This window comes from Poecilia latipinna, unplaced genomic scaffold (genome assembly GCF_001443285.1).
Source record: "Poecilia latipinna isolate Pla-1442-1.1 unplaced genomic scaffold, P_latipinna-1.0 Scaffold114, whole genome shotgun sequence".
NCBI classification, from domain to species: Eukaryota; Metazoa; Chordata; class Actinopteri; order Cyprinodontiformes; family Poeciliidae; genus Poecilia; species Poecilia latipinna.
Window position 1 is genome coordinate 664,824 of NW_015112730.1, and position 14,006 is coordinate 678,829.

The window sequence follows — 14,006 nt, forward strand, 5'->3', positions numbered from 1 at the left end:
TAAATACAGAAACAAGCATAAAAATCAAAACATCTACAATAGTGATAGTAATGTTAATGATAAATAATGGTCAATGCAAAGTAGCCTGCAAATTCTTTGGTGGGGGGGCGGTGAGGGACCTGGATAAGGGCTAGGGGGGCGCTGGCCCAAAAAAGGTTGAGAAACACTGATCTAGTAGCTTACCACCATCAGTGTGTGAATTACCGAATATAGTGTGAAGCGCTTTGGGGTCCTCTGGACGTCATAGGTACAGGTTATTTACAATTTTGCCATAATGGACCATCCCAAGTATGTTCATTATGAAACTGCAATGTAACAGTGGGTCTTCAGTAAGCAGCATCTGCAGTTATACAGACTGCTACAGGAGATCCTTCCTGCTCACAGACTTCCCCATCCATAATTACATAAAAAAAATTGGTATCTACAATATTAAATTTCCTGTTTGGTATAAAATATTTTTAAAATGATGTGTAAACTCACTGTAAACACAACCTGTGTGTATTCCAGTAGGCTAAGTTGCCTCTACCTTACTGTGGGATTTCAGTGAAGCTACTTTTGGATTATAGCAGAGTCACTTTCAGTAACTCCTTACATTGTTACAAAAAGTCTAAAATGAAAACCTGCCTTTGTGATTTAACTTTTTCAGTGGAGAAGTTCCTGGAGCATGAGGGCCCTGTGTTGCTGCAGATGAGAGTGAAGCAGCTGATAAAGGAGAAGCAGCTGGAGAAGGCTGCACTTCTAGCAAAGATCTGCACTGACTGTTCCGCCTTCCAAGCGAAGGGGGATTTCAAACAGATGTATCTTGTCTGCCTCTGTGGCATTTTGGAAAAAGATCAACTCATGGAGGAGGTAAGCAGATTCTACTTCAGGAATGAAAATAATTTTCATTCATGAAAAAATGTCAATAAAACTGATTTTTGTGCTTCTGCATAGATTTTGGACAGATTAAACCAAATATCAGCTTAAATCAGATCTATTGCAAATTCATATGGACAGACGGAATTAGTCGATCTCTTGTCTAAGAGAATCTTCTGGCTTCATAGTCATGACTTCATGGTGCATGAAAATTATTCCTTATTTACAAATTTCCCTTCAGTAGTACAGCTAAATTGATTAGATTTAAAGATGACACAGGTTTAGTTGGCCTTGTGCAGAAAACTGGTCCCTCTTGTTCAGGGTCTGTGAGAGCTACTATCCTGCAACTTCTAGAAGCATCCCTGCTCCAACATATCTGAATCAAATTAAGTGCCTACCAGTCCTCTGCAGAGCTGAATTACTCTTGGAGAGGGAATTTAGCCTTTTGATTCTGGTTTGTTGGAGCACTTGTGTATCTAAATGTTGCAGCATGGTATGTCTGGAGGACTGAACTTGGTGAGCCCTGCTCTGTTTTTCTACAAAGCATAAAGCCTCTAAATAGTGGTTTAAGAAGTGCAAGCTAGAAATGTACCCAAACAGTAAAAAAATAGGAACTAATAGTTGTCTACATTAAACAGTACACTTATTGTAAATGTGCAGTCCTCTAAATATCTGCACATTTTTCTGTTGACATGAGCTTTGCTGAAAATGCAGATTATGTTTTAGAAAACCATCTTGAGCTATTCTCCTTGCCAGAGATGAGTTCTTGAAAAGCAAAAACAGTGTAGTTTTTAGAATATAGGACATGCCCAGATTCATGCCTTATGCTGTACTATTTTCTTTTTTAATTAAGGAATGTATCAGATTGTTACTGAGCTGTTGGCACTTTAGCTGGTGAATATCTACACTGTCCAAAAGAATATCTTAACAGAGAAAAATGAAAGTTATTCAAAAGTTTAAAGACATTATAAGATTTACTTCTTGGGTAGTTTCTTGTGGATAGCCAATCAGCTGCTCCGTGCACCTTCATTGAAGCGCTGCGCATCTGAAATTTCTTGGGGTTAGCAGTGACAAAATAAATAATATTTTTAATGTGCTTCTAATTAAATATTGTCACATAAAGTTGGACTGTAAATATAATTTGTGTGTGTGTTTGTTCAGCTTTCAAAAGAGGACTGCCACGACGCTATAGAAATGATTTGCAACCTGGAATCAGATGGCGATGATAACGCAGCGTTTAGTTTATGTTCAGCCTTTCTAACCCGTCAGCTTCTCCAAGGAGACACATACTGTGCTTGGTAAGAACACTAAATGCCCCATCATGTTAACTGGTAAAAATGCTGGACAGGAGTTACCTTTGAATTATCTTAGTTTTATGTATTGTTTTCCTATTTTAAATCCAGGGAGCTCACTCTATTTTGGAGTAAGCTGCTAAAGCGGTTAGAGCCATCAGATCACGCCTTCCTGGATAGATGCCGGCAAATGTCAGTCTTATCCAAATCCGTGTATCACATCCTGTTCTTCATCAAGGTCATCCAGTCGGAGGTTAGTTGGTTGTCCCTAATGAGCTCACTGAAATATTAGAGATCTTGCTGTGTTTGTGTGTTGACATTCATTTATAAGCAGCCAGCTAAGGTTATGTTTGCCTTTGTAGCTTATTTTGAGTTGAGTAAGTTTAATGTTTTTGACCAATGACTGGGCTTCTTCCTTCTTTTATAGATAACTCACGTTGGTCTACCAGTGTGTATCGAGTTGTGTATAATGGCGCTACGGATCACATCGGAGGATGACAAAGGAAAGGCCACAGTCTGTAAAACAATTTCCTGTTTGCTTCCAGCTGATCTGGAAGTTAAGAGAGCATGCCAACTAACAGAGTTCCTTCTGGAGCCCACTGTGGATTCATACTATGTTGTGGAGACACTTTACAATGAACCAGATCAAAAACTAGAGGAGGAAAATATGCCTATTCCCAACTCTCTGCGTTGTGATCTCCTACTGGTTTTAAAGACCCAGTGGCCTTTTGACCCAGAGTTCTGGGATTGGAAAACACTGAAGCGTCATTGTCTGTCTCTAATGGGTAATGAGGCTTCTATCGTCTCATCCATTGACTCTCTAAATGATTCTGAGAACACTGAGGAAGAAGAAGACTATATGAGTCTAAAGGACTTTAATTATATCCCAGAGAGTATAGTCAGTGGCACATATGATCTTCAAGATGCAGCACACAAGAAACAGAAAAATCGAGAAATGAAGAAGCTGAGGGAAAAGGGCTTTGTATCTACCCGCTTTAGAAACTGGCAGGCCTACATGCAGTACTGTGTGCTCTGTGACAAAGAGTTTCTTGGTCACCGAATTGTTCGACATGCTCAGATTCATTTCAGCCATGGAATCTACACTTGTCCAATTTGTGCTGAGACGTTCATATCAAAAGAGACATTCCTTCCCCATGTGACATCACACGTTAAACTTTCTTGCAAGGAAAGATTGACTGCAATGGAAACCAGCAGAGCACTGGTTAATTCCAAAGTGGCTGCCCCTTCCATTGCAATATTGAAAGCAAAAACACACAATGAACTTCAGAAGCTTAACAGTTCACTGAAACAAAACATTGCTAGAGTTCAGAGAACTCAGTCTCAAGTGAATAGATGTGATGTAGAAGTTAATGACGACAACATGTGCCCAGTGGGAACATGCAAGAGGAGGTTCAAGTTTATCAAAAACCTCATTGCTCATGTTAAAGACCACGGGGATAATGAAGAAGCAAAAACATTTCTTGAACTGCAGAACAACAAGGTGGTTTGCCAGTACTGTCGTCGCCACTTTGTTAGTGTCACCCATCTTAATGATCATTTACAAGTCCACTGTGGCGCAAAGCCTTATATTTGCATACAGTTAAACTGCAAGGCAAGTTTTGTGTCAAAAGCCAAACTCCTCTTACATAAGAAAACCCATTCAGATTTCATGGCTAAATGCATGTTTCCAAATTGTGGAAAAATCTTTAATGCCCCTTTTAAGCTCTTTGACCATGAGTCACATCATTACAAAACCTTTACTTGTAAAGCTGTTGGCTGTGGAAAGGTATTTCATTCTCAACAACAGCTAGATTTGCATGTAGAGAACCATGCTACCCAGGATAAAGACAGTTCACCTCATTCACCGTCCTTTGACAAGTCACAGCCTGGTTCTTCAACTAATGAGCTTTCTAGTCAATTTCCTGTTAAACAAGAACATTCCCAAGAAAACATCAACTCTGATGCTTCTTGTTATCCAAATTCGGGAGAATTTATGACCATACAAAGTTTGTTGAAGTCTTCACCAGAACATGTAGATACCATGGATGGATGCCAAGTCAAACCAGACCCTCCAAAATCACTGTTTCCAGCCAGCAACATCTACAATTCCAATAATTCTCTCATTCAGTCTGTGCATTCCCATTTACTTGATTCCAGCAAAGAAAAAGATGAGGTTGGCGATCAGTCATTAGATCATAAGATTCCACCTCAAAATTATCCAGTACATCCATTTGAAGCCAGTGTAGGACAGCTTTTACAAAATCTGCCCCACACACTCCCCAGCAAAGTAAATACGGATGTAATGAATTACAAGTCTAACCATAACTTTATGTTACCTATGCTTCAAGGGCCAGTGTCTTGTAGGAGTAGTTTAGCAGTATCATTCCCCCACATTTCTTCGGATCCATCAGTGCCACAACCAATACCACCAAGAATAAACCCTCAACTCACTGAGAGCAATCAAGAGAACTTTGCTGCTCCCTCAAATGTCACAGCTCTCCCTCCAGAGCAGAGGCCAAGGTTCCACTGTGCATTTGGAACGTGTACAAAAACCTACAGCTCTTATAGAAGTGTTTCCAAGCACATGAAAGCAGTTCATCCAGAATTCTATGAGCAATGGAAAGTTGCCCGCACTGAAATCAAAATAAGCCACATTCCAGTGCTGAACACCTCATCAGGGCCTTTGAGTTCAGTCTCCTCACTACAGAAGAAGCAGGCTAGTTGTCTTGTTCAGGGAAATGGTATTATTCAGCCACATTCTTGTCTTAGCACAAGTACAACCTCTCAATATAGTGTCCCACAAAATCTCCCTTCATTTCCCCACAATCCAAACAGTTCGCTGCTAATGGCAAGTGTTTTAAATCCCATTGTCCTTTCTCAGTTAGGTGCTGATCAAAGTCCAATAACGACACAGTCTCAACTTTCAATGGGTCAAAATCCTGTTGCTGCTGAAAGTGAATTTGTTCCTAACCGTAATTCTTCGCAAGTATTCCCATCTAATCAGCATATGATACACGAGATTGATTCATCTAGTGCTCTTTTCCCACTTGGTATTTCTTCATCCTCTGTAATGGAATCAAAAGTTTGCCATTCAGAGTCCTTGGACTCACCACTTGATAAAAGTAGAGCCCAGTCTACTACCACTACTATGAGCACTCAAAGATCAATTAAGTTGTCACAAGAAATGGCAGCCTCCCAAACCTGTACTTCAAAGATGCAAAGCTGTGTAGTCTCACTTTCCAAGACTCCAGAGAAAACGAAGCCAAATCATGAGCTGTCCGATTTGTCAATTTTGGAGGAAAAGCAAAGCAGAACCATCCAGCCTAACTATTGCCCTGCTATCTCTGAAATTAATCTTGAGACTGAGAAGCAAGACAGGAAACACTCCAGGACCAAATGGCCTGCAATAATCAAAGATGGAAAATTTGTTTGTCGAAGGTGTTTTAGACAGTTTGATAATCCTCGATCTCTTGGTGGTCATTTGTCCAAGCGTACAATTTGCAAACCATATCAAGAATCGGCAATAAACACAGATTTACCGCAATCATTTCTTGATCTTCTAAATTCAGAACAAACGGTTGCCACATCCCAGACACAATCCTTTTACAACGGTGTTGATCCATATCAGAAACCTGAAAAGAAGGTAATTGGATTTTCTTCAGCTTCAAAACATTATCCCACTTCCCATTATCCTCAAAATAACATGCCATCATATGAAAACAGTCCCTCAAAAAACGTCATGCTTAAGCATCTTATGCCGGAATCCACTATGTCTGATCAGTTTGTTCCTCCATCGGACACCCAAACATTGTTCCAAAACAGCTATGTTTCTCATGCTGCAAGTGAGCATCTACTTGGTACCTCAGTTATACAACATACAGAAACTGTCCAGCTGAAGCAGAGAGCCAATTCATACTTTGCAACCCAGCCTCCTGAGTCACATGTGGAGAGGTTTCCTGTGAATGAATTCTCTGATTCACTTCTTTCAGAAATCCTCACGGAGAACTCTGGTAGTGCTCTCCTGGGCAATACTCACAAAATCAAAAAAACTCCTGAATTAATTTTTCATGAAAGTTATCCCTCTAAGAAAACCATCTCAGCTCCAGATTCCTGTTCAAATGCCATGAAGCAAATGTTGTTACCCGAGTTTCACTTTAGCCAAGCAGTAACAAGTGGTATGCAGGCCATGAGTCCAGTGAAGACTACTGATAAAGATGTCAAAAAGCGACTGCGTGAGCAGATTTTGGCTGGTGACTTTCAACGCAGAAACATTTGTCCTTCTGGAGATGTGAATCTAAAAACTTCGGGCTCAATCTGTAGTCCTTCCAATAATTCTGGATTTCAAAACTTGTCCTACGACGCAACAAGTCATTCAAAACCTCAAGGTCAAGTCCTTTCAGGAAGTTCTCCAGTTACTTCAGAATATTCTGGTAAAATTGAAGACCTGCTTAACCCCCAGAGCTTTACTGGTTTCAGAGAGACTCCCAGAATCCTCACAGATCTACCAAGCCCCCCAGTTACCGCAGCAACTGAACTTGATCCTGGACCTTCAGAGTTATCAGCCAGCCAGCAGCAGTGGATGACTGACATTCAGTGTGCATTTGAAAGGCTTGACTTGATGAGAGAACTTCCTGATCAGTTGATAACTCCATTAAAACAAACTGGGTTTGAAAAAACCCAGTTTGTATCCTCTAAGGTGAAATCCCAAAATTTCACAGGAGTCACTTCAGTTCCATCAAAATCTGTTGTTGTTAAACCATTTACTTGTGAAGACATTGATTGCTCATTTAGTTCCGTTTCTAGTGATTCCCTGTGGAGGCATCTCTCCAAAGCTCACAACTACACAATTGGGATGGTTAATGAGGTCAAAAAAAGATATGGACAGTACGCTCCTTTCAAGTGCGAGAAATGTCCGAAAGCATTTACTCGAAACTCAAACCTTCGCATTCATTACCGGTCAGTTCACAAATTATCAAATAAAGAAATTGCTTTCCTGGATGAAAAGCGAAGGCTGGCGAAAGCTGAAGTATCTAATGCAAGTCGAAAAAAGCCTGTGGCCATAAGCCAGGTTCCATTGGCTCCAGTTACCACAGTTAACCATACAATTTTAGATAACAGTGCCTGTATAGATCCTGTCCAGGCTTCACTGAATCAGACATATGTTCCTTCGGCTAACCCAGCTGTAGCTAATCATGAATATCAAGGTCATAACCACTGCTCAGTTATCCATTCCTTAAAAGCTGTTCCCATGCAAAATCTAGAACAAACTCCACCTGCAAGGCCTCGGACCTTCCCAGCCTCACAGACAGCACAAGCAGGGATGTCTACTGAACAATGGTTCAAACAAGAAGGAAATCTGTCTGAATTGCATGCAGAAAGTCAGAATTTTCCTCTATTCCAAAATTTGTCTACCCTACCTCAAGCTCCACCAACTTATGAAAATGGCTCCTTCAAGATGCAAACAGTGGTTAAACAAAACAAAAACATTGTCAGGAAGTCTAAAGGGAAGAAGCCAAAATCAGAAGATGCTGTGAGTCCTTATAGACCATATCGCTGCGTCCATCAAGGTTGTGAGGCAGCCTTCACGATCCAGCAAAATCTGATCCTCCACTACAGGGCTGTGCACCAGTCTGCTTTGTCAGCACTGGTGGAGAGTGAGGAGCATCACCTGGGTGAGGAGAATGACCAAAGTGAGGAAGCAGATGAACTACTGGCCCATGTTAAGGAAGAGCCAGATCCCGAGTTGCTGCAGATTACAGAATTCAGATGTCAAGTCAAAGACTGCTGCTGTGTTTTTCAAGAAATCCCCAATCTTTTCCAGCACTATCTGCAGTTGCATGAATTCACAGATGACGAGGTGGAAGCACTATTGTTTGGCATAAGACTTGGCTGGTTTGCTTGTGGTCACCAAGGCTGCACAGAAACCTTCACTGCTTTCAGAAACTATAAAAGTCACGTTAAAGAGCGCCATAAAGACCTAAACCTTGCCAAACCTGAACAATTACAAGTTTTCAAGTGTGAAATCGAAGGCTGTGATCGCTCTTATGCTACAAAGTCAAACATGCTCAGACATATGATGAAAAAACATCAGGACTTGTACCAGCTTAAACTACAAAATAAACAAGTAGAAGAGGATGAAGAGAAGCAAAACTCAACATCTTCACATTACCAAATTACCAAAATAAGTAATGGCAAAGAAAATATAGAGAGCAACAAAAAGATTCCAGTGAGAGCTCATGACAGGAAGAAGGTAGACAAGTCAAAAAGCAAACACTGGCTTAAATATGGAAAACCTTCCTTGAAGTCTAAAGTGGATGCATCTGCCTTGTGCACCAAGAAATTTCACTTGCAGTATCCTTGTATGATCAAAGGTTGCACATCAGTCATGAAGTCTGAAAAGAGCATACTCAAACATTACATCGTACATGGACTGTCGGAAAAGTACTTGGAACAGCACAGGAGTCACTTCATATTCTGCAAGAAGTTCTCCAGGCATAAATGTCGTTCCATCAGGAGTGATGACTCCAAATCTGAGAACACTTCAGAGCAGTCGGACGTTGAGAAAACAGAAGCTGTCACGGACGAAGGGAAATATGAATATTCGAAGCCGGTCCTACGCAGAAGAAGCCCAACAGAGATGCCCATGACTTTGTTAAAAACTAAGTTATCAAAAAAGAAAAGTTCTGATGGACTTGTGGTACTAAAACGTAAACGAGGACGACCAAGAAAATTTGGCGTAAATTTTGTTGGATCTAAAAAAGTCATTCGGCCAACTAAGACAACAACTGTTCAGGTCAAGGAAGAGAAGCAGACCTGCTCAATAGTTCCAGAGGAGACAGAGCAGAGTGTGCCCCTGGCTTCCTTTAAACCGATGGGATTTGAAATGTCTTTCTTGCAATTCTTGGAAGAGACCAGAGAATCAGAGCAACACTTGATGAGGCCAGTTAAAGTAGAAAATGGTGAGAGCCAAACTAGTTCAAATGGCAAAAAGACCTGTGTCTGGTTCAGCAACCATCAGAACTTAAAGTCACTTTGCAAAGTGAAAATAAAACTAGATCCAGCCTTTGAGGGTGTCATAGAGCCCATGTTGAAACAGCTGCAGGACATGGACCCAGCTGTAGTGTTGGAGAGATGTGACTAACTTCTTTTTGGAGGCTTTTTTTTTTTTTTTTATTCAATAGCTAAATCTCAGGATCTGAATTAGTCTGATTTGATGGACTAAACCAGTCTGTTTCACAGTACTATCTGTACAGGTTTTTTTTCATATTGTAAAGTGTAAAGCATGTTCAAATGACATCAACTTATGGCGTCTAAGTTATCCCTGTGGGAATTTGAGACAAATGAGCTTAATTCTGTGTGTAGTTTGTGAAGATATTGATCATTGCTTGTCGTGTGTGTATATATAGTTTTAAAAATCCCACTGCCACCAGCAGCCCTATTAAATTTTTGTATTATTTCAGTTGATTTTTTTGTCTTTTATAAGATCACAGAGCCCTCTTAAGTGCTGTTGCATGTGGACCTATAAAATGATTTTGTTAAATTTTTCTGAATTAAAGTCACTTGTTAAAATCCTCAGTGGTTTACTTTGTTTAGTCACAGCTTGAGTACCTATTATCAAGAAGTTTTTAAATAAGGTAAAAAGTTGAAAAACACACACTGAGACTGTAGCATGGGGGTCCAAATATTCTTTTCTTAAAATTCTCTGGAACAGATAAAAAGATGACTCATTGCCTGTGGGTACTTTAGTAAAACAGAAAGGAAATAACTCTCGTTTCAGTGCATGTTAATTAGCAAGATTTGCCTTATATTAATAGCGGTAAACATAAATCCCACTCTGCCCACAAAGTAAAACCTCACCTCTCACTAGCTTTAGCTTACTCTCTTAATTCTCCTGTGGTCTTAAGATGCGCTTTTACAAGTTTTTTTTGTGTGCGAATTTGGGAACTGATGGTCTGATGGACACCACCCACCGTTTCCCTGCTCTCCAGCTGTGACATCTGCCAGGCTCCTCCTGAGCATTGTGCTAAAAGGGTTAAAATAAGACTTTGTTGCTAAAGGAACAAAAACTGAAGAGACAATTTACTGATCTACAACAGATTTTTCTAATCTAATTTCTAGGAATGGGACAAGTCAGTCACAGTAATGTATGACCATACTGGTCATACACTAAAGTTTTTGATGTGTTACCGGAACATCAGCTATTCTCTTCAATTTGATACATGAATACTCATTACTTTTAATGATGTATGTGGCCAAGATTTACAGTATATTAGAGAAGTTCTCACCAGAGAAGGACTTGACAGTCGACTGAGGGATTTTTTTTTTTTTTTGGAGGAAAACATGATATAATTTTAAGATGCTGGATCAATTCTGCTCTGAATGGATCAGCTCTTATTTCTAAACAAAATAGTGGAATGTGTTGATCTTCCTCACCCAGTGTGCAGACCAGGTAGCATGCTTGGTCAATCCTGAGTGAAGTTGTCCTTAAGCCATCTTCAAATAAAACAAAATTGGTGTCAAACGTTTGTACTGGCCTGTGCAGCAACTATTTTTGTGCCCCTATCATTTTTAAAATTTTAGTAAAGGTTTCCAGAGGTTATGAAATGTCAACCAGCCTCCCACCTAATTCAAGTTCTCAAACACAATTGGTATCAATCAACTGTGCTACGTTTGTGCTGATAATTTTCCATTTGTACAGCTTTTGTTTAGAAAATATTACTGAAATAGGTCCTGGAGTGGCCTAGCTGGCCTCCAAACCTCAACCCCATAAAATTGTGGAGGGAGTTGAAAGTCCGTGTTGCCCAGTGACCGCCCCAAAGCATCAATACTCTAGAAGAGATCTGCATGGAGGAATAGGCCAAAATTCCAGCTACAGTGTGTGCAAACCTCTGAAGACTTTCTGGAAACATTTGACCTCTGTTATTGCCAACACAGGTTATGTTGCAAAGTATTGAGTTGAAATTTTGTTACTGACCAAATACTTATCTTCCACCATAATTTACAAATTCTTTACAATGGATTTTGTTTTTTACTCATAGTTTAAGTATACCTATGATGAAAATTACACTTTCATCTTTCTAAGTAGGCTGATTAAATTCTTCTTTGCCCCACTCTATGTATGTAAATATGTTGCATGTATGTACCACATTTCCCCCCCCCCCTTTTTCTCTACATCCCTCACATTTACCTTTTCTGTTTGTGCTGCACAGCACCAGTGCTGTTAAATGTGGCTCATATTTCGGCCCCTTTTCCTCTCCACCGTTGATTCATTTTATGGAGTGTAACAGAAATATAGCCCGTCCAAATTCTGAGAATATATTCTGTTACCGGAACCTACTGGTATGATTAAACTCCTTTGGTCTGTGGTCCCTGAATCTTTCACAACAAAATACCAGTCTGGTATTGTGAATATTTAAAAAAATCTGTCACGACTGTGAGAGATTCGGTTGAGATCGAGTCGGGCCTGTTTCCATCTCACACAGAATCTACTCTCCATCCATTCTCAGACAAGTAGATTTTAGTGTCAACCCGCCCGACCCACTGACCGCGCAACTCGACGTTTTCCGTCCGGGAGTCGGGGTAAAATCGGGCTTTAAACGGAATGTTGTTTAAATCCAGCAGATGGCAGTCTGCACTTGGTTAGCATGAGGAAAACCAGAAGAAGAACAAGTGGCAATGTTGTGAGGCAAACAAATGGAGAACAAATCTGTCATTTGGGATAGTATTATGATCATTAGAGATCCTCTGTCAGGTTTCTCCCGTTGAGTTCTGTGTGCTTTGGAGGGAACATGTTGGAAAAAGAAGCCGATAAGGGGAAGGAGAATGCCGGGGAGAAAGGCTTCCGGACGCCTGGGTTGAGAGGAGCACAGACCACCACACTGTTCCGTGCTGTCAATCCTGAACTCTTCATAAAACCGGTGAGACCCTAACACACACACACACAGAGAGAGAAATAAAGTGTTATAGTTTTACAACATGGTAGCGCGATTTCAGAAAGTTTTAGATTAACTGTGTGGAGCCTCTGACTGCTGCTGGATCGCTCATTTTCTCGGCAGTTTTGCACACTTCTGTAGTTGACGCCCACTGGTTGGTTGGTTGGTTGGTTGATTGATTGATTGATTGATTGATTGATTGATTGATTGATTGATTGATCGATCCCCCTCCCCTCCCTTTCTCAATGTGGAGCATTTATGCAGCATGAAACAGGAACTCTACTCCAGTCTGAGACTTCCTAATCTGCTGGCCTGACCATGATCGCTGGCTCTCAGCGATCATCTCCTCTAACGGCAGGTTTCAGAGCCATGACTCTATTGAAAACGTTAAAACTGACCCAATAAAAGCTCTGTGGATGGCTGATCTTAGTAGGATTGTGTTATGTTATTACCATGTGATAACACCCCTGTCAGGCTTTTAACATGGAGCTGTGTTGTTTTGCAGAATAAACCAGTGATGGTATTTGGGCTGGTGGCCATCACCTTGAGCGTGGGTTACCTGGGCTATCTGCACGCCATGAAAGAAAATGACCAGCAGCTTTATGAAGCGATAGACAGCGAAGGAGAGAGATACATGAAGAGGAAGACTTCCAAATGGGACTGATGGAGATCCATGCTGCACTGCATCAAACAGGCTGTTTATTGGTGTTTCAACAGGACAAACAACCAAGAAGACGTGCACACAAATTGTATCATGTCCACATATCTTCTGTGGCTCTTAAAAGCATAATAAATGTGGAACCCACAAAGTATTTTTCGAAGTAATTCTAGAAGAAACATACAGGTAGAATTGCAGGTGTTTTTATTATATGAGCTGTTAGGAAAACATCTGTGACCTTCATATGTTCCATGTTAAAGACAGAATATATATTTTGGTATCATTTCAAAAGTAATTATTTACAAACAAGCAATATAAGTAACTTGGTATAACTTAATGAAAGTCCACTTTCTGGCTTGAAAATGAAATTAAAGTCAAGAGAATAGTTTTGGTTTTAACTCTGAAATTAAAGTTCATGGAATTGATTTAACAATCAGAAACAAGTGCCTAAATTTAATTGGAAGGATTAATACCTCAATACTTGTAATAAAAATAGTAACTATGTGTCATGAAGTGTGGTTAAGAGGTGGTGAGGATGTTGCTGAGGACCCAGGTTGGAATGAATAAAGGGTGATTTAATGATGAATCCAGACATACTAAAATCCAGGCAGCACAGACTGAGTGGAAGGTTAATGCTCACAACTGGTAACCATCAAAAATACAATGACGGCAGACTCGAAAGCGACAAGACAGCTAGACAAGGACCCAACAAGGCACACGTGGGATTAAATACACAGAGGATAATCAGGGAAACGAGACACAGCTGGGAACAATCAAGGGGTAGACAGGACAACACGGAGACTCAATAGACACAGAAACCTAAAGTAAACACAAAGAAAACTCAAATCCCCACATTATGATTTTGCAGTAAAATAATTGCACGTTTTTCTGTATGAAAAAATTACAGTCTGTAAATTTTAAACTTATGTTTTTTTTTTATTAATAAAAGTAGTCTCTTGGGGTTTTTTTAAACATCAGTTAAGACCGTTGTTGTTGTTGTTGTTATTATTATTATTATTATTTTATTATTATTACTTATTATTATTATTATTCTTTTATTATTATTGTTGTTTGTTGTGTTGCAGACTTCTGCCCAGGTCCCTCTTGAAAATGAGATCTGGATCTCAACGGGGTTTACCTGGTTAAATAAAGGAAATAAAAATATATTATTATTAATTATTAATTAATTATTATTATTATTATTATTATTATTATTATTATTATTATTATTATTATTATTATTATATGTCTGGTGTATATCTGCATTTT

The 14,006-nt window shown here is 39.8% G+C and overlaps 2 protein-coding genes across 2 annotated transcripts in view; both read left to right on the top strand.

Annotated features, from left to right (window-relative positions):
- Positions 1–9,722, top strand: part of znf292b (zinc finger protein 292b) — a 24,617-nt gene extending 14,895 nt beyond the window's left edge. Inside the window, exons 5-8 of the mRNA XM_015028127.1 lie at positions 647–849; positions 2,017–2,153; positions 2,259–2,400; positions 2,575–9,722. Coding sequence (XP_014883613.1) covers positions 647–849; positions 2,017–2,153; positions 2,259–2,400; positions 2,575–9,288 — 7,196 coding nt within the window. The 3' untranslated portion in view covers positions 9,289–9,722. The remainder of the gene's footprint in view (positions 1–646; positions 850–2,016; positions 2,154–2,258; positions 2,401–2,574) is intronic.
- A 1,992-nt stretch (positions 9,723–11,714) lies between these two features.
- On the top strand, positions 11,715–13,719 carry smim8 (small integral membrane protein 8). The gene is made up of 2 exons (XM_015028128.1): positions 11,715–12,064; positions 12,585–13,719. Exons 1-2 carry the CDS (start codon positions 11,936–11,938, stop codon positions 12,741–12,743), a joined length of 288 nt encoding a protein of 95 aa, XP_014883614.1. The 5' UTR covers positions 11,715–11,935; the 3' UTR covers positions 12,744–13,719.
- The last annotated feature ends 287 nt before the right edge of the window (positions 13,720–14,006 follow it).